Consider the following 27613-nt stretch of genomic DNA (forward strand, 5'->3'; position numbering starts at 1 on the left):
GAAGTGGCCGCTTCCTTGCTGCCTGGAGCCTCCATTGTCCTGCTCCTCCTCTGTTACTGAGAACAGGGAGAGAGAATGGGAGCGTTTCCCTGATCTTTGTGTTCCTTTCAAGTGGCCTAGGAAGTCCCACGGTCTGTGTATCTGTTCCCAACGCCCTTCTGTCCCGCCAGGCCATATGCTTTGCAAACGGCCCACACCTATTCCTCTGAACTTCTGGCAGCGGTGACCCTCCTAACGAGGCCCGACCTTTGGCATCCCGTCCCGGCCTCCAGGCCTCCAGGCCTCCAGGCCCATCATCCCCTGGAGCAGTGCATGCAGCCAGGAGCAGGATACAGCCAGATTTCAGCCAGTACGGGGCTATTTTGGGACAGGGAGGATCCTGGGAGGATGCTGGCAAGGTCAGAGTAGGAAGGGAAGGAGGTGGGTTTTCTGCCCACGATTATGTGTCCCAAGCCCTTTGGATGCCACCCAGGGCCCAAGGCTGCCACAAGGAAGAACACACCCACCACAGACTCCCACCTCAGCCCAGCGGGTCTCAGAGGCAAACCGGGGCAGGCATGGGCTTGGGGCTCCCGGCTCCAATCTCGGTGGCCGCAGTGGGCAGGAAGAGTGTGTGTTTATTTGCTGTGTCCCAGCAGCTGTGATTTCAGCCTCAGGCAAGACTCAGTGCAGTCTCCAAGTGGGCGAGGCATCGGAACCCAACCGGAGGGGAGATGGAGAACACCAGAAAGAATCCAATCACCCAGGGATGGGTCCTGATCGGTTATGGAACATTCCTTGAGCATCTACTAGGCATGGGGCACAATATGAGATGCTGGCAAGACAAAAGGAATGACGCTTTGACTCTGACTGTGGCACTTACAGTTGCCTGCGTCCTTCTGTAAGTATCAGGCGCTCTAAAGTGGTTACACACTGACCCCGACTAAGGAAATACTCAGAGGGGCAGGCTTTAGGTGCACGGGTGAGAGTGGTGTTTTACCCGGAGTTTGGGGATTTGCAAACATTTCAGGATGCCAGAACTCCACTCTGCCGGCTTGGAGGAGTGCTCGGTACTGCGCCCAGCACGCAGTGGGTGCTCAGTTAGGGGCAGTGGCAACGGCTATTTCTCATAGCAGGTCGGCAGCCGCATGCCCGTAGGCTTCAGTGGGTGAGAAGCCCCGGGTTGGGCAGAGGGGGCAGGTCCAGGGACGCGGCAGGACCTGCCCATCCTAGCAGATGCATTTACTCCGGGGCTCTATTGTCTGAGCGCCTGGGCAGCCCTTCCGGAACTTCGATCCTTCCTCTTTTGCCTCAATTTGGGGTCTTGTCTTAAATGCCTGGGTGTTAACTGCCTGGTTCTGGTCTGTACTTCAGGCCAAACTGCCTCTGGGGAATTCTCTAACACCCTGGACACCCCTTCCGGAACCCCCTGCTCTCTCTCCTCCCATCTCCTGGCCACCTCATCCCCTGCTGGTGGCCCCTCCCACAGAGGACCTGCATCAAGCCCTCCCCCCCCGCCCCCCGCTGTGTCCCTTCACCCCTCCTCCCCACCACCTCTGAGCTGCCCCTGCTGCCTCTCGGCTTTCTCCTCCCCACCCAAGAGCCCTGGGTCCCACACAAACTCTCTTCTTCCAAATCCTTCCCCCTCCTACCACATCGTCCCCAGCTCCCAGCCTCCCGGGACCACCAGAGCCAGACTCTCCCAAGCACAAAATGGATGTCTGTTGGTTAGGCACCCACCCCGACATGGGCAGGGCATGGGAAGCCCAATCAGGCAGGGAGGAGAGAAGGGTAAGCCTCTGTCTTGCCACAGATGTGCAGCCCACCTTGCCCCCAGCATCAGGATGTGGTGCTTCAGAGGGATTTCTGAGCATCTTTAAAGTGCCAGAGGGATTGAGGGGGACAATAATTGTGCTTAGTAGGAGTCAGGAAAGGTGCTAAATACTTCCCACCATTATCTCCCTGAATCGACACCATATACCTGCAAGATGGGTTTTATCCCCATTTTCCACAGGAGCCAACCAAAGCAGAGAGAGGGTAAACCGTTCCCTGAAAGCCACACAGCCGATAAACGTACAGCTGAAATGCAAACCCGCGTCTTCATGGCTCCAAACCTCCTGCCCCTCCCCAACATCCTATACTCTGAGCAAAAAGACCAACTGCAATTGACCAGAGTTACAGAGACGACAGACACGAAGATTTGAAACGCGGGCTGCCCTCGAAACCCTGATGCTACCCACAGCCGCCCTGCCCGGCCTGCCGCCCCAGCCTTGCCTTCATCTCATCTCATTAATCTTGGCATTCGTCTCCCCAAAGCTTTCCCAGGTCCCAGGGCTCAATCTCCTGCGCCCTGAGGGAGGGAGGGAGCTTCCCAGGGCTTCTGGACACCCTTTTAATTAACCCAGATGACCCTCTTCTGACGGGGGCCAGCTGAGTCGCATCACGATGCCACCATCTCCTGTGGCAGCCCCCCTGCACTGTGACTCCCACCTCGGCCCACTCATGCTCCAGCAAATGCTGCCCCTTCACTTCCCATATGCTCAATACATGCTGGCCTCTCTCCCCTGGCTTGGGGACCAGGGGTGAGGGCCACTGGGGCCCCTCGGCCCCTCTGTCCATGGAGGGCCTGCCAGAGAGCTCAGTTAGTGTCCTGCCAATGCCACCTGCCCACGGTGGCATCGAGGGGCCACCCTCTGAGCTGGCAGAGGTCCGGAGTGGAGTGGTGGGTTGGGGGCTGCGCAGGTCCTCTGCCCTCCATCAAACCTTGTCTTCACCAGCTTGCAAATCACTGAGCCAATCTGGAAGGCCCCTGTGATGACATATTTTCTCCCCCAACCCTTTTTTGGAACTTTCTTCCTCATCCCCCTAAAAGTACAGCCCATTCCAGTTACCATGGGAACAATGAAACTTGCTCATCTGTCATTCTCATGGCTTAATAATAGTGGTCAGCAACCTAGAGAAGTCCAGATGAACTAATTTATCGTTACGATTAACTGTTTGCAATGAAACGGAACCCAACACACAGCATGGCGCTCAGCCCAGAGCAGGGGCTCGGTACATCGGTACATCGCTGTGACCAGATGAACAGGCGCGGCGAGGAGCGGGTCGCTCTATGCAGAGGAACACACACTAGCAGAGGTGCCCTCGGAGGTGACCTGCCCACACAGGGCTAGTAAATGCAGGAGCAGAATCTGAATCCAGATTGGCCTGGTTAACTCAGTTGTGCCCCTTCGCCTTGACCTTGAGCAGTTTGCACGGGTGCGTTTGTGCAGGTCGCCTCCATACCACACAGCACGAAGCGCCCTAAGCCCGCGCGCGAGGGCAGGGACGTCTTACAATCGGGGCACTTCACTCATTCCGGTAACAAACACTTTTGTACGCCTACTATGTGTCAGGAGTTGGAGGCGTAATAGTGACCGTGATGAGCCTGGTCCCTGCCCGCTTGGGCTTCTCTTCCCTTCAATGCTGCATAGCCCTTCAGAGTTTGCAAAATGCAGTCGTACCCATTATCTTGTCTGATTTCACAACTTGGTGCATATAGTGAAGGGCCATAGAAGCGTCCATGAATGAATGAATGAATGCTTGAATGAATGAATGATGGATAGGGGATGGGTGGGCCGATCAACGAGTAGAGGAAAGGCAATACCACAGATATTGCCATTCCATCTTTCAAATGGAAAGTGATGCCCCGAGCAGGGTGTGGCCAGAGCACAACCACCGAGGGGGCCTCTGGTGTGTGTCCCTGTCCTCGCCGCCGTTCGCAGGCTCCTTACCTGGAGGGCAGTGACACCCTGGAGACGTCTTGGGGGCTTCTCGGCGCCTCCGGGAGTGGAGCTTCCATCTCTGCACAGGAAGACAGAGGAGAGGAGTCACTGGGAGTCCCGATGGCCAAGCCCTGGGAGTTGTCTGTGGGCTGGCGCGGTGGGGGTGTGGGGGAGGGGCCCCTGGGGGCTGGCAGGAGGGCTGTTCCTGGATCAAAGACCGGCCACCGGACGTCTGGGTAATAAGAAGCAGACGGAAAGGTCCCGTCTAGCTAATTTCAGTGTCTGCCGTCTTCGGAGTGCTCTTAAAGAAATCGGCCCCGATCACAGGACCCTGTAAACCGGCTGTGGCCTTCCTGCACCGCTCCCTCACGGGCACCAGGGCCTGCTTCTCTCGGCTCTCTGCTGCTTGGCTCCTGGCTAGTCTGGGCTCCTGTTGGATCCGGGGCAGGGACAGGGACTTGTTCTTCTTGTGTCCCTCCCAAGCTAGGCCCTGGCAGGAGTGGTGGGTTGGAGGCTGGGCAGGTCCTCTGCCCTCCATCAAACCTCTCCCTCGCCAGCTTGCAAATCACTGAGCTAACCTGGAAGGCCCCAAAGAGGTGGCGACAAGTAGAGTGGGACACCTCCTGCCCACAAGGAGCTGCCATTCCCCTGGTGGTAAACGGACACACACACGCGCACACGCCCAGGAGCACGGGTGCCTGGGGTGCTCACGCTGTCAGCGTGGTGCGCTTGAGCGCCTCAGCCCTCACAACCACCCTGGGCAGGGGCCGCACGCACAGAGGTTGACAGGCATGCCTCCGGGCCAGACTGCCTGGGTCCAGGCACAGCCCTCGGGCCGTGAGCTGCTAACAGTCCCTACCTCACCGGGTTACTGAGAGGATAGAAAAGGCCGACGACGTATAGAAAGAAAAGCCCTCAATCCATGTCAGCTATTGTTGCACTCATGTTACAGGCGAGGAGCCTGAAGCACAGACGGCAGACTGTCACCTGGCCAAGGTCAGGGGAGGAGCGAGGCTGGGATTTGAACCCACACTCTCCGAAGCCAGTGCAGCAGTTAGAAGCTGGTAGCCCCGGAGCCAAATTGGCCCTTAGATGTATTTTAATTGGTTCCCACAGATATTTTTTTCATTGAATCTGTTGCCAATATTTTGAAGAGGTTGATTTTACATGCACATCTGCATTTCTAATTTCTCTGGAAAAACTGGGAGACCTGGCCGCATGGGGCCTGCACGGTGACTGGTTCTGATTGACAGCGTCCAGTAGTCCCTGACATGTGGACCAGTTAGGGTGCCAGCTGGCCCCCACCAGCAGCTCTCCAGCACTTAACTACTATGTAGTCTGCCACTCGGGGTGGGCCAGGCAGGACATAAAGAAAGGTCGAGTGGGAGGTGTAGTGGGATGAGGCGTCACCTCTGGTTGGTGGTGGAGAGGGAAGGTCGGGAAAGCTCCATGGTGATTCACAGCAAACTCATGTCTGCTCAGCCCCGATCGATATTGGCACTGAGCTGGGTGCTTTATACAGAGAATCACATCTATTTTTCACAATCTAACAAATTTAACAGCGAACTCATTTTTCCCTTAAGGAAATGGAGGCTCAGAGAGGCTGAGTGACTTGTTGAAGGTCACACAGCTAGTACGTGATGGATCTGGGGCAAGAACTCAGGCTTTTTGGTGCAAAGTCCACGCCACCCTGCTGGAGAAAGGTGCGCACCGATGCCCCTGGGAGAGGGAGCACAGCGACAGGGAGGGTGAGGACGCTGAGGGAGGAAGGGGTCAGGGGGGAGAAAGACAGGAAGGGGAGGGAGGGAGGAAGTCTCAAAGGGGAGCCCCTCACTCAGAAAGGGAGACTGGTGCACTAATGTTGTGGGTGGATGGTGAGGCTCGGCCACAGGTGGGCACAGCGTGGCCACTGGGAAGACAAGTGCCCTCCCAGGACAAAGTCTGGTGAAAGGCCCCATGATGCCCAGCCCTGAGTTCAGCTCACCAAAGCCACGTCCCATTGGGACCCCACCTATCGACTTCCCTTCCCACCAATGACCTTGGGCTCTTGAAGACTTATTGGTGGCGGTTCCTGGCACACAGTAGGTGTGTGACAGAAGTCTGCTAAGTGACAAGGCCATTCAGTGACTGACAAGCCAAAGCCAGCTGAGTGTGCAGCGTTCTGGCTACAGGTTGCAACCACTAGGGTTGTCACTCACTCAACAGCAGCAAGAGGCCAAGCGCGGGCTGGGCCCTGGAGATGGAGCCGGAGAGAAGGCTGGAGGCTGAGGGTCCTCTCTGGAGGCTGTCACAGTCATCATGCGACCGAGAGACACCGGGGTCTGCGGTGTGGCATGGCAGGATGGAGAGAGGGGGAAGGATGTGCAGGGGGAAGAATGCACAGGGCACAGATGGACCTGGTGGGGAGAGGGTAGGACCAGGCTCTGCCATGGCTGCCTAGATGCCCCCATGGGGACAGGACAGGGGCAAAAGCCGGCTTGTGGGAAGATGACAAGCTGAGCTGGAGGGCTGCCCTGTGGAGGAGTCCAGGTGGGCAGGGCTGTGTGGTTCTGGAGCTCCGGAGAGAGGCCTGGGATAGAAAGGCGGATCGGGAGCCAGGGACACCATCGAGAGGGAAGGAGACAGCCCAACCGGTGTGGCTCAGTGGTTGAACGTTGACCTATGAACCAGGAGGTCACGGTTCCATTCCCGGTCAGGGCACATGCCTGGGTTGTGGGCTCGATCCCCAGTGTGGAGTGTGCAAGAGGCAGCCAGTCAATGATTGTCTCTCATCATTGATGTTTCTCTTTCTCCCTCTCCCTTCCTCTCTGAAATCAATAAAAATATCTAAGAAAAAAAGAGGGGAAGGACACATCTGACAGAGATGGGAAACTGGCTGCAGTCAGGGTGTGGGTGGGTTTTCTTGGCCTGCGCAGTGTTTACTTTTGAAAAGTATTAAATCCCAACATCGCCACACCCCTTCCAGAGCCCAGGCTTCAAACCCGCCCACTGCCCCTCTCTGCAGCTCACTCCTTCCAGCGCCTCCACCCCGGGCTCCCTCCCGCCTGCGGGCACCTCTTCACTGTCCTTCACCCACCACATTTCACGTCCCTCCTGGCTCAGTGTCAGGGATTACAAACCCTCTCCTGCCTACAGCCCGGCTGCCAGCACACCCTTCCCTTTAGCACGTTCTCCTGGCTAAGCCACACACCTGGTGGACTGGACGTTTCCACGCACCCCACGCTGGTACCCACGCAGCAGAAGGAAGCCAGGAGAGTGCACGACCGTGGTGACTGGCTTCACTTTAATCGGGATCATTTTCTCAGAGCAAAGCCCAGCGAGCCTGTTGTGATGCGCTAGTTCCTCATCTTCCTGTCCTAGTTGTTCTCACACCTTCTCTCCCCAACCCCAACACGCTGTCACCTGGCGAAAACAGAAGCCGCCGGAAGAGGCCTCCCAGAGGTCCCACCACCACGCACACCCGCCCAGCTGCACCTGTGCGGGCACACCCCCTTCTCTCCTCTTGCCTGTCTGCCTGTGCTCCCAGATAAGGCCAACCCCCTACCTGCTCAGCAGGTCCTCCCCCTCCTCCTGCTCCAGGGCATCTCAGCAGCAAGTCTCCCTCCCACGGCCCATCTGTTGCCTCCCTGGGGCTGGATCCCTTATACCACTCGTCAGCAAACGTTTTCTGCAGGGGGCCAGCTAGTGACTATGTCAGGCCCTGTGAGCCACGCAGTCTCCGTCACAACCACTCAGCTCTCTGTGTAGGCGAGAAGCAGCTAAGGACAGCTCGAAAGCAACACAAGCAAGGCTGTGCTCCCATAAACGAGTATTCACGAAAACAGGCTTCAGTGGGATTAAGCAATCCTTCGAGAAGGACTCCTGATGTACATCACTGTGCAAGCACGCTGTTGATCCTCCCATCATAAAAAAGAGAAAAGATAAGAAAAGTCCTCTCTTCCTCCAGATGCACTGATCAAGCTTTTTTTTTTTTTTTTTTTCTAGAAAAACTCCCTGATGGACAGTGTAGCCGCCTGCTCCCTCCTGGACAGCTCCTATCAGCTCTGACCTTCCCTGCCCCCAAGAGGTCCTCCTTGTGGCCACCGGTGACCTCTGCGTAGCTAAGCCCACTGGGCAGCCCCCACCTCATCTCAGCATCTGCTCACTCCTCCTTCCCCTTGACAACTTCTTCCCTGGGCTCCTAGGACGCTGCTCTGCTCCTGTCAGTGTCCTGGGCTGGCTCCTTCTTACCTACTTGACTCTCGATGTTGGAGAGCCGCAGGGCCCAGTCTCACCACTTTCCCTCTGCCCTGCTCCTTGGGGCTGTCACTAGTCTTACGGCTTCAACAGCGATGTACATGGCCATGCGCTGCTCCTGGCACCTCTGACCCAGACCTTCCTCCAGATGCACTGATCCAGCTGCCCACCTGACATCGCCACGGGCAGGCATCCCCAAATCAGCCCAGCAAATCTGAGCTTCTCATAGGCTATCCCTTCTTCCCAGGTAATGGCCCCGGCAGCCTGCCAATTGTTCAAAACCTTGACATCATCAGTGATGCCTCTTGGTCTCTCACTCCACACCCATTCAGTCAGCAACTCCTGTTCTCTACCTTCCACACAAGTCCAGGATCTGACCCCGTCTCACCACTCCCACCCGCTCTGGTCCAAGCTTTATCAACGTTGGTGTGATGGCTGCCACAACCTCCTGGTGAATCCCCTGCCTCTGCCCTTGCCCCACAGACCACTCAGCCTGGCAGCCAGCGTGACCTCATAGGCCCCCTTGAAGTGCCTGCACATGCCCGGCCTCCTCCTCCTACCTCAGGGCCTTGGCACTTGCTGCTCTCTCTGCCTGGGATGTCCTCTTTCTAGCTAACCACCTGGCTCACTCTCCATAAGGCCTTCCTCACCCCCAGTGCCCTCCTGCAGTAGACTTACTATGCCTCCTCCCTGTTTTATTTTCTCCTTAGGATTTTCTTGTTGTTGATGTCTAATTTTCTTGCTTAATGTCTCCCTCCACAACCAGAAAGTAAGTACCTCCAGAACATGGGTATTTTGGTCTGTTTTAAATCACTGCCATAGCCTCAAGGGCTAGAACATGGCCTGGCGTAATGTAAATGCTCAATACATATTGGTTGCTTACAAAACAGGAGACTCGCGTAAAGGTCCAGATTGCTGATCCCTCGTACAATAGGAGGACCTGGCAACACTGGGCCACTGAGTGATGGCGGCCCCTTTCAGGGGGGCGTGTGCTCTCCAGGCCACCACCGTCCCCTCGCCCTGGCCAGCTTCACCTACTTGGGCACCTGAGTTGAGACCCCTAGAGAGAAACCCCCAGGCTGAGGCTCAGGGGCAGGTGGAAAGCTTTCCGAGGCCCTGGGGTGGACCCCCAGCCGTTCTGGACAGAGAAGCCTTCCTGCTTTGCCCCTACGGGCAGCCAGGGCCTCCCGGAATGCCCCGCGTGGCCACAGCTGAAACATCACCCGCCTGGTCATTGCAGCTATTAAAATGCCTGTATCAGTATCAAAGGGAAAATGCCAAGCGGCTACTCACTCCCCCCAAAGAATGCAGCTCCAGCCTGGCCTTGGGTTTAGGGCCACTCCCTCCCCATGCTCAGCTTTGGGCTCTTAAAGGGCTCGGGTTCAACCTCGGCCTCTGTGACATAGGGCGGGTCCAGGTGTGGGGGTTGGGACCCCAAAGGCAGAGGCCAGGTGAGGTCTGCACTCCATAACCATGACCTTCAGCCTAGCACTTCCCCCATGAAGGATCTGTAAAATGGGGATGTGAAATTATTAAATGAGCTAATGTTGATAATTAGAGGCCCGATGCACAAAATTCGTGCAAGAGTAGGCCTTCGCAGCCACGGTGGCTGCCTGGATCCCTCCCTCACAGCCGCGGCGGCTTCCTCCATCCTGCGGCTGCAGCCCCGGCTTCATCTGGAAGGACATCAGGTCTAATTAGCATATTACACTTTTATTATTATAGATAATAGCTACACATACTGAGCAGTATATACCAGGCACTGTGCTAAGTGCTTTAGGTGGAAATGTCATTTAATATTTAATTTTTGATATTATTAGTGTGTGACTTCTGTTAGAACCCACTGGCCCCTGGAGGCTGCGATGGGCCTCTGTTTAGGGTTAGCAAAAACCTCTGATGGGTGCCCATGTGATGGGGCACCGGCAGTGTGGGCATGGCCTGAGCTACAGCCGGGAGTGCAGGACCTCGGGTCCAGCCCCAGCTCTCCCACTAACTGTGTATGAAGCGAGAGAGATCACCTCTCTGGACCTCAGTTTCCTCATCTGTAAACTGGGGATAATATTAGTTCTCCACTGGCCTGCCCAGGGCAGTTGGAGGGATAAGTGAAATGAGGTCAGAAAAGAGAAAGAGGTTCTAGGTGTGAAGAAGGGTGAGCACCTGCTGTGCCAGGTGTTGTTCTTACTGGCCAGGTGAAGGCCACTTCTCTCTGGCTGGTGCCAGGCCTGCCTCCGCCCCGCCCAGGTGCCCCAGGAGCTGGTAGGGCCTCAGGCACCACTGCGAGCAGGTGGACAGATGGTAGTTTCCTGCCCTGCCCTCCCCGCTGGGGAAACCCAGGTGCCGCTGCCTGCAGAAGGGAAGGTGGGTGGGGCCTACCTACAGGCCTGCCTTTGGAGCCTGAGGACTAGGAGTTGAAAGGAGGAGTTGCCCAGTGAAATGACCACACGGGGCAAAGCTCTGGCCAAGTGTCTGGTGACAGTGCCTGGCATGGAGTGGGCGCCTGGTCCATCTGCTAGAGCCCTTCCAACACCCTGCGCCAGCACTGTTCCTGGGCCAGCACCTCCTTGGAGACTGAGCCGGCCGTGGAGGGCAGGGCCTGGTCTGTGTCCCTGATCCACACTCGAACCAAATTCCTTACTTTGAGGTCTGCCCTCTAGGGCCAGGAGGACATGCGCTTTGGGCTGGGCTTCAGCAGGATTCGGAGAGAAGGAGACGGGGGCGGGGGAGGGGGGCAGTTCGGTGAGGACCAAAGGCACAGAGGCAGGGCCCGGGCCGTGCAGGGCTGGCTCTGTGGGCCTCATCCCAGGGACCACAGGAGACGCGGCCCACAGACTGGGTTTGTTAAGGCAGCAGGCCCCTGCGCGGCTGCGTGCCCCGGGGCGCTGGCAGCTCAGCAGGGTGAAATCAAAGCGGAGGAAATCTAGACACTCAACCCACACCCACCAGAACTGGACTTGCCTGGTCTGCTTGCGGGGGTGGGGGACTGTGTGCTGGGGCCCCGGAGGGCGTGTCATGGGGTGGGTGCCTTAGAAACCGTCTTCTCCCTCCCTGCACTGCTCTCTTTGTACCATGGACTTGGCGCCTGATCACAGGCTCCCAGGGCCAAAGAACAGGGGCCCGAGGGTCCTCCGGATGCCATTGCCTCTGCCTCCTGCTTCTCCAGAACCACAGACAGATGTGGCCCCAGGCTCTGCAGATCAGAAAGTCGGGGAAAGGAGGTGCTGCCCTGCATGAGGTTTCCAGCCTTCATAGGAGGAAGTCCTTCCTTCCCGCTAACCTACAGCCCTGCTGCTTCCCCGGGGGAGTCAGGACCTGGACTTAGAACTATGTGGATGTGGCTGGGAGCCGGGTTAGCATGGGGCCCAGGACTTCAAGAGTTTCAGGGAGTCCGGGGTCATCGCTGGGCCACGGGCAGGATGAAGCAGGGGTCCCCTACAACGGTGTGGGGAGGGGCTGGGGTGAGAGTGCTGGGATGAAAGTCAATGCCTCTCCTTTCCTTCCCTCCCTTCCACAGATGGGCACTGAGCATCTGTCTGGGCCAGGGCCGGGCGAAGTGCTGGGAACACACAGACTGGGCTGGTTCAGGCCGCCTGAGCAGAGCAGACATTCAGGCTGCCCGCATGGAGCTTACTCTCTAGGGAGGGCGCGTAAGAGTCTACAAACCACGCACATCAACAGGAGGCAACCACTGTCATCAGAGCTATGGCTGGATGAGGTGCCGAGGGCCTGCCCCGTGGCATGGACTAGGCTGGCCCATCCGGGGACCCGACAGCTGGGCTGGGGTAAAGGATGAGCAGCAACGAACCAGGTGAGGGGCCCAGGTACAGGGGAATGGCTAAGACCAAACCCAGCAACGTGCTCTTATGCACCAGGCAGGGGCCTGGCATATATTCATTCACCCAGCACTCACAACCACCCAGGCATGACGGAGGAAACTGAGACAGACAGAGGTGAACGAACGTGCATGAAGGCACCCAGCCAAGAAGGGCAGAGGCAGGATTTGAGCCAGGAAGCCGAGCTCAGAGCCCAAGTCCCTCCACTATGTCTGCCTGTGACCCAGGGTGGCTGGAGGGGGGAGGCTTGGCTCTTTTCAGGGGATCGAAATATTACAATAATCACAATCCTATTCCTGGAATGCCAGGTACTGCTCAAAGCCCTTGTTTTTACTTGTTTTATCCTGAAAACAACACCCATAAGAAGGAGGTCCTCTCATCATCGCCACCTTTTTACAGAGGTCCCACCCAAAGTACTGAGAGGTTAATCAACGTGCCCACTGTCACCAGCCCGTGATTAGCAGAGCTGGATTTGAACCCGCCACCTGGCTCCGGAGTCCGTGCTCCGAGACTCGGAAAGTGAGGGGAGGGGAGTCATGAGGCTGAAGAGGGTGGTAAGGGCCAGGGCTCCTGGCCACTAAGAGCAACAGGAAGTCATTGAGGAGTTGTAACCAGAGAAGTGTGGTGATGAGAGTTCTTAAAAGATCGCCCTGGCTGCCGTGTGGGTGGTGAAAAGGGCAGGACAGAGTGAATGGGTGCAGATAACTTAGGAGGCTCCTGCCACGGCCCAGGAGTGCCCAGGGCAGCTCAGGTGGGGCCGGGCAGGAGTGATGAAGAGAAGGGGACAGATCTGTGGGGGGATGAGAAGGTGCGATCAGCAGGCCTAGAGGGGGTGCAGCTGGAGGCCAGTGCAGTCACCCATGATGGGGTGCTGGGAAGGTCTGGATTTCTTGTTCAGTTTAGACATGGTGAGTCTGAGGTGCTTTCGAGACATCCTGGGGGGGTTGGGATGGGAGGTGTAAAGATAGGTCTGGCGCTCTGATGAGAGGAAGAATGCACATGACATTACAGCCAGAGCTGTCCAACCACGGGACAGTCACCCGCACAAGGTAGTGAGCTCCCCATCCCTGTGAGGGTGTAAGCCTGAGAACCAGACACGTTGCGGGGGATGCCTAGTCCAGGGCAGAGCTCCCTTCCTTCCAACACTCCGCTTCTATGGAGTGGGGAGAGGCTGGAGGTGGCAGGACCGCCCTCTAACCGCCCATGCCACCAGTCTCCCCCTTCACCCAGGGAAGTGGACTAAGGCTGTTCCTGGCAAAGCCCCAACGAATGCCCCTCTAACCAGCCCCCTTTCTGCATCCTTGTCCCCCTTCGGGTCCTGCCCTACTGGCCACCTTGTCAGAGCATGTCAGACACAGAAAACCTCCAGTGATGGCATCTACAGAGTAACAGGTGACTGCAGGTGCAAAGCGCCTTGGATGGCAGGACCCCAGCCTGGGGCAGCGAGGCCGCCCTCTGGCATCTTACCGAACAGGCAGAGTGAGCTTCCTGGCCGGAGGGAGGCGTGGACGGGGAGAGCCTGCTGCAGTGGGAAACGCCCGCCCGGGGAAATGAAAGGCCAAGACAGGACCATGGGCATCAAGGAGACCAGTGAGCTGGGGCAGAGGGGTGGGGTGGGGGGAGGCGAGGAGAGGAAAGCACGCTGAAGAGGCGGCAGAGCCCAGCCCATGCGGACTAGAGCCATGGCAGGCTTTCTGGGAAACCCACAGTAGCCTCCCGGGCGGGAGACAGGGCCCCAGTGTCCCCCTGACGGCTGTGCCCAGCCCCCCAGGCAGGCAGTTCCGCCCCTTTGTGCTGGGCTTGCCCTTGCCCTTTGAAGGTCGGAGGAACCCCTGCTGCTGGCAGCCCCATCCGCCCTTTGGTCACCCACCACCCGGGGCGTGTGGCCTGCGGCTGGGGTCTTGCTGGCAGCCCAGGTGACACCCAGGAGAGCCGGGGAACCAGCCTCCCAGCCACTCCCAGCCCCAGCCTCAGTTTCCCTTGGAGGAGCCTGCTGACTTCCTTTACTTACGGAGGACTCAGCAAGCGTCTTCTGGGAGGGCAGAATGGCACCGGATGTTCCAGCCTGGGGCTCACAGAAGTGCTCTCTCTCTCTCTCTAAGGGGCTGCCAGACATGGACACCCTAAGCCCACACCCTCCCCACAGGGTTTCCTATCAAGGTTTTGGGAAGCCGGTCAGCATGGTGGGTCAGCTAGCCTGTCCCCGGCTCCGAGCAGGCCTTTGCGGGTATGCAAACATGACGAGAAGGAGGGAAGAATAACTTTAAAAAGTGTAGTTACTATAGAAGTTTTAGCTTTATCTTGTTTCAAAAGGGCCGTTCAGTCAGCTGCATACACAGACAGACAGACAGACAGACAGACGTGTTTATACAGTAAGGCCACAGGAAGGAAGAGGGAGAAAGAAAGGCCAGGGCAGGGGGATAAGCAGAACTGGGAGCGGGGCTTTGCAAACACGGCTACAGGGGGCTGCGCTCTGCCAGGCGGTGGGTCCAGGTCTGGCGCTAAGCTTCCGAGAGGACAGCCCAGCGTCCAAGAGACAAGGAGCCGTGCACCCTGCCTGGGAAGCTGAGCACCTGGAGACCAGGCTGATACCACAGACGGCACCCCAGTGTCGTTCCTACACCAAATGGCACCCTGGGCCCGATGCCACGTCAGTTCAGTAAATGACTCGGTGCTGGGAGCCAAAGTGAACCGAACCAGTGCCCAGCCCCTGGCCTACGTGACTGGCCTTAGCTGTATGACACCTTATACTAGTGGCTCAGAAGGCCAGCTCTGGGGTCAGACTGCCTGGGTTCAAGGCTTGGCTCTGCTCTTTACTAGCTGTGTGACCTTGAGGAAGTTACTTAACTTCTCTGGGCCTCCACTTTCTCTTCTGCAAGAAGGGAAAAATAGAACCACTTCATAGGATTGTTGTGAGAATTAAGTGAATTCATAGAGGTAAAGCTCCTTAAACAGTGCTCAGTAAGTATTAGCTATTCATGAAAGTTGTGGACACGGCAGAGCCCCCTCGAATCTCCTTTGATGATGAGGGAAGTGGTAACATTGCTATTAATTGAATGATTCCATTTAACCCTGCAACAAGCCTGGGAGGAGATGTCGTCATCCGTTTTTACAGATCAAGACACCGAGCTCAGGTCGCACAACTAGTTCGTGGCAGCGGTCCACGGGACATCGAGTGCTATGGTTTTGCTCACTTCAATGTTCTGCTCCGACCAAAACATGCCAGGCAGCCTGGGCAGGTGAGGTGAAGCTGCTGACCCTCAAAAGTAGGAGGTGGGGGGAGGTGGGAAGGTGGGGAGGGGGTGCTCCCAGCTGCTCTGTCTGGTGGGAACACATCACACCAAGCCATCCCCACTCTCCCAGCCAGGACCGGGGTGGTGGCCCTGACTTCGGAGTTAATCCTTTCACCCTCTGCTGGTGGCTGCGAAACACCCACCTCCAGGGCACCATCCCCCCAGCAAATGCTGAGCATAGGGCTGGGTCTGGGGGTGTGGGTGTGGGTTTAGGGGGCAGCTGACTGGGTGGCTTCACTAGCCCCCAGCAGGGCAACCTTAAACCATCAACTAATTGGTGAGGGCTGCCTACTATGTGCCAAGTCCCTGCCTAGACTCAGGGACCCTGAAACCAGTGAGCCCTGTCCCTGCCCCTGGGTTGTGTGTGAGCTAATGGAGAGACAAGATGTTCAAAGGCCATAGAGAGGAGGACACACTGACAATGTATGTGAGGCTGAGCCATGGATGGCAAATAACATGTTATCTTGGCCCTTGACCCGAATAGACCGGGAGTGGCAGCCTGGTGCACGGTGTTGAGAGGGATTCTGGGGCCCATCTCGGTTCACTGGGAGTCATGGCTGCTGTGGTTCCGGGATGAGAGAGGCCAGCACGTGCCATGTCTTATCTACTGTCTTCTCTGAGCTCCCTGTTTGGCGTGGCCAGGAGGTTCTGCAGGGAGAGAGCCCGTTTGGGTTGGATGGTTCGGGGAGGTTTTCCAAGTGGCCCTGGGCCAGTCTAGAACAAGGGAGAGGCATTTTTCTGAGAGTGCAAAACTGGGAAACGGGGCTGAAGGCCCATGGCGAGTGGTCGCAGGTGCTGTGACTGTTCCCACCACCTCCCCTGAGGGTTGGCGACGTAATGAGCTCCTCAGTCTGGCTTGGAGCTACCAGCTAGCTTTAAGGCCTCTGGAGAAGCTGTAAAACTTTAGGAACTCCCCCTGGCTTTATCGATAGTAAATATTGCTCTGCGTTTTTTAAAAAAACTCATTTAGAGTCACGAAATAGCCCTTTCTTGAACCCAACTCACGGGTTGGTGGTAGCTTCCTGGAACCGTGTTGGAAGGAGTCTGGGGCAGTATGTGAGTGCAGTGGGAAAGCGCTACGATTGATTAACAAGGTCTGCCGCCGGCCAGGGACTGCGGAGTGGAGCACACAGGGGCCGTGTCTTTGCCGTCACTCGGCTAGACAGTGAACTGTGGTCTGAAAAGGAGAAGAGATGTCTGCAGGGCAGGCGGTGTCTCTGATACCTGGTTTTGCAGCCTTCAAACCTTTGTTCTCACCTGTAGGGCAAGAGTAGTGGACTGCAGGGGCTCTATTCCCTCTATTTACACCCGCAAGACTAGACATTTGCTCCCTCCATGGAAGGGGGAGGAGTTTCAGGACTGACACAGTGGAGTCCTTACTGCATGTGAGGGCACCTGGATCGAAGGTCTGTTCATCACGGAGGTGGAGGCAGCTAGGATCGCCACACATCTTCACAGACCACGCCCCTCACTGTGTCACACACACACACTGTCCCGTTAAGAGCCTGTTCCCACCCTCATCCCAGCATCTCAGCCACTGCTTTGATCTCTCCCTAAACCCTCCTCTGGAAAGGACCCAATAAAGGGCCCCTGTACAGACCCTAAAAGTGTGAGACATTCCTATTACAACGGTTGTTCTTCTTCTATTTAGGGATGAGAGAGTCTGCCTGGGGTCCCCTAACATTCACCTTGAATGTGGCTGCTGACACCCCTGGCTCCCCCTTGGCCTACAAATGGATTTGGCGATTAGATTTTAAATTCCACTCCCTCCTCTTTCACTGCACACCCTCTGTCCAGCCCTAGGTGACATCTGATTTCCTCCATTTGGGACATTCCAGTTCTCGCTGCACAGCAAGCTCGTCAAGTAACGGCAGCTGGAGTGCTCATTAAGGGTCCCAGACCAGGAGAGCGGAGCTGACGGGGGAAGAGTTGGGGCCTGAGGTCTGGAAGCCACACTCCCAGCTCCCCATGAGCTGGCCCCCCGCCCCAGCCTCCTCTCCCAGCTCGGACCCTCCTCTCCCAGAGGCTGGCCCTTCTGCTCACAGCTGCCTCTGGCTCGACTTGCTCCAGGCTCCTCGCCTACTGGGTCCCCTCAGCACGGCTGGCAGCTCCCTCCTCCCCCTGCCTCACAGATGCGGTCTGTGCCCAGCATGCTGCTTCCCCACTGGGGTGTGTGGTGTGAATGTGCCCCTAGATTCCTGCCTCCAGGCCACTGCACAGGCTGTATACTCTGCCCAAGGCCCTTCCTCCGTCCTTCAGGGAGTGGCGCAGCCCACCTGCTCCAGGGCTGGTCGCCTGCCGCAGGTCCCCGGGACCCCCCTGCGAGCGCTCCTGTGGCCCTGAGCATGGCCTCTGGTGGCACCTTTAAGTGCATTCTCCCATCTGCCATCTCCTGAGAGTCTCCCAGGGTTCCCCAGAGGGAGGCAGGGCGTGGGGTTTCTAGAGTAGGGACCCAAGCCCAGGGGGTGGCAAAGCCCACTGGAATCCTGGTCTAGGCCCCAGTATTCAGTGGGGGCCTGTGTGCCCTGTGAGAGCGGGAGCCCCCTGCACATCCATTCCACAGGATCCCGCTTCACAAAGGCCATGGCTCCTCTCTTCTCTGCCTTTCCTCTTCTCCCAGGGGTTTTGGCCAGTCCCAGGTCTCCTCCGCTCACCCTTTCCTCACCTTTGCCGTTGGCTCCAACCCGGGAGAACATACCCCGGGGAGGAAAGGTCTGCCGTGGAGGAAGGGCCTCAAGTTGCTCTGGGGACACCTTTGCGGGCCCAGAGTGTCCTGCTCCTGCCACAGAGCGGTCACACAGAGCTTCCTGCGTGACATACATGTTGCATGTCTGTGCTGTCCAGTCTGGTAGCCACTAGCCACAGGTGTCTACTGAGCGCTTATTTGAAATGTGGCTAGTGTGCTTGAGGAACTCAATTTCAATGTGATTTAATTTTAATTAATGTAACTATAATGAGTCACATGTGACCAGTGGTTACCATATTAGACAGTGAGACCCTTAGAGGGCCCCTTCAGGAGCCCCTGGACTGAGGCCCCACCCAGGACCATCTCCACACAGACTAGGCCACCCCCCTGCCACCCTCAGGACAGCTCTCTCTCTGGTTCCAACACCCTTTGCACCTGACCTCAGGCCCCACCACTGCAGCCACCCTTTCCATTCACCCCTCTCTGACCCCATTTGCACCCCCAATCTGGGTCACAGCCCTTTCAAACCTGCACTTGCCTCTTGTTTGACCTCTCTGCTCTGCCTTAAGTTCCCATACTGGCCCCCTGTAGGCCCTTCCATGGCTCCCCACTGCTCTTACATAGATCCGTCTCTAAGGCCGCTGTCACTCTCCAGCCAGACCCTGTACCATGCCACCCGCCCAGCTCTCCGGAGTGTGCGCTTTCTTCAGTTTCCCAAGGCAGCCCCCTCCGCTGACTTTCAGCCTCCCTTTGCCCCTAAGAACAAGGCCCCCACACCCATTGCCTTTGCCTGGAAAACTCCTATTTATCCTTTAAAACTTTGCTTGAGAATCACTTTGCCAGGAAGCCCCCGCCATCAGGTTTGTTGCATGTTAATCCATTCCCCAGGCCTCCTCTGCTTCCATTATCACAGCACTTTTCACACTTTCTCCTTTGTGTCCTGTTTGCCTGTGCGTTTAGGAAGGCAGGCGTGTGTCCACACTGCCTGACCCACAGCTGGTTCTCAGGAAACATTTGCTGAATGACTGGATGGAAATGGACAGAGAAGGTGGCAGGACCTCGTGCACTGGAAGCAGGGTCAGGAGGCCTAGGTTCTCGTCCTGGATCTCACCCTGTGACTCTGAGTAACCTGCCGCCCCTCTCTGGGCCTTAGCTTCCCCATCTGTGGAATGGGGTCAGTTCAGGTGCTCTGCAGATGAGAGGTCTAGAGGTCAGTGGGGTAAAGATGAAGCAGCAGTTTCACGAGGAGGAATCAGCATATAAGATAACACTGTCAGCCCCAAGACCTTAAAAGCATGAGACTTGGCATGGCTAAGTCTTAAACAGAGGAAGCAAGGCTCTGGGAAAGGGCCGGGGCATGTCCTGGCCAACAGGAGGGGCCAGGAAGGGGAGAGCATGGTGAGAGGAACTAAGCAAAACTCTCAGGGGCTGATGCTTGTCCCTCAGCACCCAGCACCCAGAGACACCCAGGAGAGCCCCACCTGCCCTCAGACCCTCTCCATTGCTGAGCCTAGAGCTCCGTGCTTGTCCCAGCCGGTTCAGGGGACTGTGGGGTCTGACCGAGCCCTCTGGATTCCCTACAGCCTGGCAGCGCATGGGAATGAGCTGATAGCAGCAGTCATGGCTGAGCCAGTAAACTAGCAAAGGCAAACTTGCCACCCTCTCTGCTCTGGCCACGTGGCCTCCCTCTCCTTGACCACCCTGGAGACAGGGGGCAGGTACCAGCCTCTGCCTGGAAGGGGCACCTGAGAGGGGCCTGGCTGGAGGAGACTGGTGCATCATTACAGAATAGATACGATGTCACTACAGTTCGAGCGGCGCTCTAATGTTTGCCATCGCCACCACAGTTTTGCCAGCTCAGAAGGGTTAGGCTATTTGCCCCAGGTTGCACAGCTTCTAAGCAGGACCTACTGGACCGAGGCCCTGCTCCTCACTTTCCCACAACACTTCTTACTAAGCGGCCCGCCCAGTTTTTCCCATGGAGCCTTCCACGGCAGCCTCTTCCAGGATCTCTTCCCAGACTGCTGCACCCTCACCTGTGGGTCCTCTCATCCCCGGGCCCTGGATCCCCTGTGCTGTCCAGATTCCCATAGTCACCAGGCCTCATGCCCTCACTGCCCGGCCTTTTCTCTGATGGCACCAGTAAGACTGCATGTCCCTCCTTCCTGGGGAGGGTGGGTTTTATGTACTCCCAGGATCGCCCTGGCTAAGAGACGCTTGTGGCTTTCACTTGTGTTCATGAACATGTTGGGAATGGGAGAAAGCTCAGTATCCTTTTCCCAGAGAAACACACCAACAGAAAACGTTGGGGGACTATTCCAGAGGGTAGGAATGAGAAACCCAGCTTAGGAACCAGAGGGCATGCAGAGCCGGGGAGACCCACAGCTGGGCCCCAGTGGTCTGGGCAGCGGCAGGGACCAGGACACCCCCTGCTGCAGGAACTGCCTCCTGTGGCCCCCTCAGCCCCTCGGATGCCTCCCTCCCTCCCTCTATCATAAAGAACCGTTGGCACAAAAAGGCAGTACTGATCCTCCAGGGATAGATGGGGAGGGCCATGGGGACAGCGAGCCTCGGCCTGGGACCACGGGTCACAAGTCCCGTGGCGTGGGCGCTGGGCGGCTCTCACCCCACCCTGGTGGGACAAGTGGAGCTTGGCCGCCTCGGAGCGCCTGCCTCTGCGCGCCCTGCCTTCCTCCACCTGCCCCGCGCGCCCAGGGCGCTCCCAGCCCCCGATGCGGGGTGGGGGGCGGAGGGGGTGCCTGCCTGAAGCGGGATTGAGGGGGCCCGCGTCAGCCCCTCGGGTCCTCGGGGTCCCTGGCAGGGCAGCATCCGTCCCCGCCCCCAACCCCTCCCTGGGACACTCTGTCCGAGTTCCCGGGCGCACTGCGCAGCGCGGATGGCAAGTGCCCGCGGGCACCGGCGGCGGATGGAGAGTTTGGAAGCTGCGCGAGGGGGCGCCGCGGGGAGGGATAAAAGCCAGCAACAAAGAGCACAGACCTCATCAAGCAGTTGGTTGACTCGTCCCAAAATAGCCGTCTCCATTTGCTGCTCCCCACACTCGGCTTCCAGGCGCAGCACCCGGGCCTGCAGCTCCGCCGTCCGAAAGTGGGCGAGCAGGCTGAGCCCCAGCGAGCAGAGGGCCAGCGCCAGCAGCCCGCACGAGCCCGGGCTCGGCAGCCGCGCGCAGCGCTCCGCCGGCGCCACCGCCAGCGCCACCGTCGCCGGAGCGCCCCGCTCCCCGGGCCCGCGGGCACCCGCGGCTGCCGCTTTGCGGGCGCGCTCCGCTACCATCCCCTCGCGTCTTGAGAACCAATAAATAAATAAATAGAATAAATAAGGGCGGGAGCCGCTGCCCCAAAGGCTCGATCCAAGCTGCGGGACGGGGGTAAAGGGCTTGTGTCCTGGAAAACGTTCCTTTCCTTTGCTCCCGGCAAAGAGGACGGAAAAATTAGCAGCAGGAGGGGGAAAGCCGAGAAAACACCACCGGCGGCACTCGGGGGACGCCCAGGTGGGAAACAGTTACTTCGCAGAGTGTTCCAAGTCCGGGACAGTGAGAGGAACCGGTCGGCACGCCTTCTCTCCGTCCGCCTTTCCCTTCAAGTATCCGCAGAGTCCTCGAGCGGCTTCTGCACCGTCCCTGCTCCCCGGTGCCTCGCGTCGTCTCCCGGCGGCGAGCCAGTTTCAGTCCCGGAGCGAAGGGGCGCGCGCGGAGGGCCCCATGGGCAGAGGTGGGTCGCGGCCGCTGCGCGGAGCGCTGGGGCCGATTCCGGCGCCTCTGTAACTTGACACACCGGCCGCGGCTGCTCGGATCGGATGAGCAATCCGTGCTACTTCCCAAACTAATCTCCCCCGCCCCTCCCTCCTCCTCCCCTCTCCTCCTCCGCCTCCTGCGGGGCCGACGGCTGGGATTTGTTTATTTATTCAAACTCGCCCGGGTGGGGGGCGTGGTGTGGAGGGGCCGCTGCCCCAAGCCGCCAGCCCCGGGAGCAGCCTCTCCCCCGACCTCGGTCTTCTTTGAAGTGACACGGGGTTATTTATAGGCAGGAAGGGGGTGTGGAGTGGCGTGAGGGCTTCACTTCTCTCCCTTTCCCCGGATTCACACCGAGGGCCCTCCTCGCCTTCCGCCGAAATCCCGGGGCCAGGCATCCCTCTACTCCCGCTTTCTGACTAGCTGGCAGAGCCCGCCTCTGGGATCCTCCGGGGAGCCCTGCCGAGTTACTGTCAGGCGTCTAGAAGGATCTCCACGTCCTGGGCAAGACGATCAGAATCCCTTCGGCTGCCCCGGCGCCCAGCTCCCTCTCCCCCCAAGTCTCACCCCTTCCCGGACTCCCCGGGGTGACTCCACCTTGGGCTCTGAGCCACCCGAGTCCTGCAGCTTCCCCGGGGCCTTTGGTGCGGCTCCTTCCGACAACCACACCTTTCCTGGGGGTGACCAGGTAGCCCTCCAGGGGCCGCAGAAATGGTGCCTTTTCTCTCTTTCAGGACCCACAGTCACAGGGTAGAGGAAAATGAAAACTGAGCAGCAGGGCTCATCCCAGGGTGTCGGAAAAGCAGGTCCTACCCCCCCCTGCCAGTCTTGATCCCTCCCTTATTTCCTGCCATTGATCTGAGACCCATTCCATCCTCCTACTGTCAGGCCAGCAAGCCCCCCGCTAGCCCAGCCATCAAAGGTGAGCAATTCTCGCACCGCTCCTGCTCCATCCTGTGGGTCCTTCCCATCTCCACCCCTCCGGCCCGCATGTCCTAACCCCCAGAGAGAAAAGCTGCCTGAAGGGCATTGCATGGTTTCCTCTCTGCTCTTGTCACCTCTCCCACTTGAAATAACAGTTGTATCCCAAGAGACTTTATCTCCCTGGGCCTCTTGTCACTCCTGCAAACGAGGTGGTGGGAATGAGTTTATGCAGAAAGCGTGCTTCCCAGGACCGGGGGCAGGAGATAAAAGGCTGGCTCCTCCGATGTGGAATGGGGGCAGGGGTGACGGGAATGCTGGATTCCATTTTACAATAACAGGGTGTGCCACCTTCACATTTTACGTATTGACCTGATCAAGCTTAATATGTAATAAGCACAGTATCATGGCACACCTCGTAGTGTGGCACGTTTGAAAGAGTAATATAGTACTTGTAAGTAATGTGGTATAACACTGCCTGCTGGGTCAGTCCGCCACTGTGGGGGACTACAGGGGTAGAAATGGATGCTGCCACCCTGCTGGCGGCCGGAGCTCTGGGTCAGGCCCGCCTCTAGCATTTCCTCCCTGTGGGGCATTGGCCACTAGCGTTTCCCTACTCCGTGATGGTGTTGAAGACCACCAGGGGGCGCCAGAGAATGTCTGCACCGAGAGGTACATGCCTGGGGATTCAAAGGTAGTGGGAATAGAAGAAGGGAACTGGCGGGGAGTGGGGTTAGTTTCATCCTTAGTTGTTCCACAAACTGCTCTTTTCCCTTTCAGGATTTTAGCAGCCTTGGGGAATGCTAAGGCCGTGAAACCTAAAAGGACGTGGGGCTGGCGCAGCCTCTGTGATTGGGAGCTGAAGGAAGAGGGTACTAAGCTAACCTGACTCCAGCATCAGCAATGACACGTCCAAACCCCGGGGACTTCCAGGGGGACTCGAGTCAGAGAGACCCGGGTATCAATCACGGTTCGGTCAATGATGGAGTTACCGAACGTCTGCTTTCTTTCTCATTTACAAAACGGGACTTATTGAAGTAATGCATGTAAAGCACTTAACACAGTGCCTGGCACACAGTAGGCACTCAATAAATGATAGCTACTTCATTCTTTCGGAATTCATGGCCACTGGAGTCGGCTAAGATACAGCCACCTCTGGGCTCCCAGTTGTGCAACAGGAAGAAATTTCTACCCCAAGATGAGTCACAGCCTCTTTTCCCCTCAACCGATCGCTGGGGGTAGCAGTGGTGGGATTCGGGCCTCAGCCTGAGTAGGGGGGCCCTATGCCCAAATGTCCCCTCCCTTCTTCATGCACTGAATGACATTCTGAGCCTGGGGACGCTCCCTTCCCGTTAAGCACTGCCCACCGCAGGCCCTGTCACAGGGTATCTGGGCTTATCTCGCAACCTCGTTCTGCAGAAGCGGAGCCTGCAACTTGGAGACACGGGAGTGAAAAGACCCTGCCCTCCAGGAGCTCAAAGTCCGGAGGGGAAGATAAGATACGTTCAGGCACAACAGGCAGAGGGTGAGAAATCCACAAACCAGAGCAAAGGCCGCAAGGAGGCTTCCGGGAAGAAGGGCGGAAATCCTGTGACTCAGGACAAGTCCCTAGGAAATCGGGTTTCTTGTCTGTAGCCAGGAGATAGAAGGCTTCCCGTGCTAACCAAGGAGTTTGACTTCAATCTGTGGTCATGGTTACACTCCCAGATAAAAATGGATATTCCGGGTACCAGAGTGGAAAGCTAAGAAAATTGTCCCTGTGCATGTAAGCTGTTCTGTTCCTCAAGCATTTTCTGTTTTTGTTGTTGTTGTTTTGGCTTCCACATATTTGCTGGACCCCCTGCCAGGGAGTTCATCCTTCACTCACCTGTTCTCTGTACCTTAAAACCCTGCCAATTGCTCCAAGCCCAGTTTTATGGCGGGAACCCCACCTCTCTTCCTCTCTCTGTGCCTTTGGCAGCCTTGACCTCTCTCTTCCCCAAACTGTTACCATCCCAGCCCCTGAGACCCCCTGCCCCATCTACTCCCCCCTCGCTGGCCTGGTTTTCAGTCCTCCCCGAAGACTCCTCTTTCTCTCCCCACGTCAGAACGCTGGTCACACCTCCTACCCACAACTCTTCTCCTGGCTGCATATCAGAATCACCTGCGGAGGCCCAGGTGCGTGGACACCTGTGGTTTTACCTCCCCTGAGCCTATTCCCCCTTCTCTCATAACCGGGGCTCAGTTTCCTTTGGGGGACCCTCTAACTCGCAGTCCGTGTGGCTTTAATGGCGTCGGCCCCGTCCCTGGCCCTCAGGAATGTGAACTAGTCTAACTCTCTCCCCTGGCTCCAGTCCTTAGGCTGCAGATGGGCGTGCGGCCCAGGTCAGGCTCATGAGAGCCAGGCTGGAATGATGGGGAAAGGATAGCGCCCTTCGCGAAGGGCTTTCTAAAAGAATGGCAACTGCTGCTGGGGCCATCTTGCTGCTGGTCTTAAAGATCCGGTTTGAGAAGGAAGCCAACACAGGAGGCAAGCCGAGGTGGAGACAGACGGGTCCGGGGACATCATTAAATCTTAGATCAAACTGTGCCTGCAGTCATGCCTGCACTTTCAGTCACAGGAGTCCTTTTTGCTCAAGCCGGTTTGTACTGGGTTTCTTCTCTTGCCAGTAAAAGAACCCACAGCCACAGCCAGTCAACCTCTTCCTGAGGCAGAATCTCTTTGTGAGGGGCGTGGCCGCCCAGGGAAGCCCAGGTTCCATCCTGCTTTCAGAAGCTTCGGGAGGGACTAGAATGTACCTCCGAGGTGGAAGGTCACTGCGCTGTGCCCTCCCCCTGGGGGACCGGTCCTCCTGAGCTCCACTCTCTGTCTCTCTGAGGAGGGCTCTCCTGTCAAATCCGCAGCCCACAGCCCATCCCTGGCACTTCCCACCCGTGTCTCCAGCTCCGTTTGGAGCCCGCCCCCAAGCCAGCCTCCCCTCGCTCTGCCTCCCTTTCCTTCCCTTGGCCTGTGGCACTGGCACCCTCCTGAGGCCCAGGCTGGGCAATTGCCTTCTCCTTGCCGGAGCGCCTTCATTTGGTTGGCACCAAGTGCTGTGGATCCCGCCTCCTCCGTTTCGCTCAGGTCTCTTCCTCCTTTTGGGTTTCTCTGCTCCCTCCTGCTGCCCTGCCCCATGCTTGGCCTTCAAACAAGCCCAGCTCTGCCTGGCCAGCATAGCTCAGAGATTGAGCGTCGACCTATGAACCAGGAGATCACAATTCGATTCCCGGTCAGGGCACATGCCCAGGTTGTGGGCTTGATCCCCAGTGGGGGGCATGCAGGAGGCAGCCAATCAATGGTTCTCTCTAATCACTGATGTTTCTATCTCTCTCTCCTCTCCCTTCCTCTCTGAAATCAATAAAAATATATTTAAACAGGCCCAGCTCTCCCACATGGTAGCCACTACCGGGAAACCTAACCTGAGGAAGCCTGGCCCCAGGACCTGCCAGAACGTCCCCCAGGCCTGCGGACTCCCTGGCCTTTGTGATCACTGGCATGCCAGCCCTGGCTCTCAGCTCTGCTTCTGCGTAGAGTGAACACTGAGATAGAAGAGGCCTGGGCTCCTGCTAGCTTCACGGAGTTGAGTTGCCAGGCAAGCCTAGACTTTCATGTGAATGGGAAGGAACTTATCTCATAACAGCCCCTGTTATCTGGTCTGTCTTGTGCAGCCTCAACCATGTCCTCACTATGAGCTGTGTCTGTCCCCTCCCCTAAGCTATGAAGCCCTAGAGAGCAGGGGATGACTATGCTCATCTCTGTACCCTCCGCACTCAGCCCAAGAAATGGTGGTTTGAATGAAGGAGTGAGTGAACGAATGAATGATTGGATGGATTCTAGCTCTGGCTGTTTCCCAAATATATTACTGAACTTGGAAATCAGACTACAATCTGCACCTGCTCCATGTACGGCCCATACTACCAAGGCCCACACTGAAGTATCAGGGCGAGGAAAGGCCTCTTCGAGATTACATTTGAATTTGAAATCAAACATGCCTGCGGACTCTGAAGGAGGACCTGCCTTCATCAAGCGTGGCACAACGCAAATCGCCCATGTTATAGTTTTCCCGTAAAAAAGGGGAACTGCAGGCACTTAAGCCCCAAAGTGCACAGCTAAGGAACACCTGGCACCATGAATAAATTTCAAAATGTGTCTGTTTTCAAAATCAATTCTTTTTCATTAGATGGTGCACTTCCCGTTGGAATGCTGGTACATGACCAACAGCGCCCATTACCAAGCAGTGGAGAGCCCCAGGGAAGAGACTGGATTGGTTCTTCAAACCACTGACAGTCTCTAGAAAGTCTGCAATGTTCGCTGTTTTAAAATTAAGCATCTGGTTGGAAGATCTGTTATTTTATGATTTTTATAACAACTCATGTGCATCTACTTCCACTTACTATGTGAGTTTTCGAGATTGATGGGCAAGGAAGGGAAAGGAGAACTGGGATGTGTAAGGGCCTTTCCAGCTCAGAAATCTATCCATTCGGCAAATCCCTATGGAGCCACGCCCTGGGCTGGTATTGGGGACACATCGGAGAACAAGGCAGGCCAGTGGTGGAGGCCGACAGGGGTAAGTGCTGCAATGCAGCGCATAGTGGGTGCCTGAGGAGCACCGAAGAGGAGCCCCTATCAGCTTGGGGGATGAGACCTGAAGGTTGAGCAGAGTCAGTTAGAGAAAGGGGTACAGGGAGGGCATGCCCAACAGAGAAACCTGCTTATGCGACGGCCTGGGCGTGAGGAAGAGCGTGTGCTTTGGGGAAATTGTGAGTGGTTCACTGTGGCTGAATATGGAATGCCAAGGGAAAAGGTTGGGGCTTCTGCTGAGGTGGGGGCAGGGGCCAGGCAGGATAAGGGGTTTGGATTTTGTCCTGAGGGTGAAGGGGAGCCATTGAAGGGGCTGTGCCGCTATGCTGGGTGTTGGGAGCTGTTGACCTGCACCAGATGGAGATCCCAGAGAGCATGAACGGAGGCCAGGCTCGGAGAAGAGGTAAGATGAGCAAGGCAGGTATTCTCGTGGGCTCCAGCTCTCAGTCTTGCCTGGGTACAGGCTCTAAAATTCAACTCGCTTGCCCCAGGTCGAGGAGTGTAGCCTGCGGTGTATCTGGGGGGAGTTCTTTGTGGGTTGGGGGCCAGGGCGAAG

General features: G+C 57.2%; 1 protein-coding gene across 1 annotated transcript in view; it reads right to left on the reverse strand.

Annotated features, from left to right (window-relative positions):
• The window catches only part of COL13A1 (collagen type XIII alpha 1 chain), a 138284-nt gene extending 117205 nt beyond the window's left edge, over positions 1-21079 (reverse strand). The window contains exons 1-2 of the mRNA XM_054729344.1: positions 20786-21079; positions 3753-3822 (exon numbers count right to left, since the gene is read on the reverse strand). Of these exons, the coding sequence (XP_054585319.1) occupies positions 3753-3822; positions 20786-21079 (364 nt within the window). The remainder of the gene's footprint in view (positions 1-3752; positions 3823-20785) is intronic.
• Between the last annotated feature and the right edge of the window lie 6534 nt (positions 21080-27613).

This window comes from Eptesicus fuscus, chromosome 17, assembly GCF_027574615.1.
Source record: "Eptesicus fuscus isolate TK198812 chromosome 17, DD_ASM_mEF_20220401, whole genome shotgun sequence".
In the NCBI taxonomy this organism is placed as follows: Eukaryota; Metazoa; Chordata; class Mammalia; order Chiroptera; family Vespertilionidae; genus Eptesicus; species Eptesicus fuscus.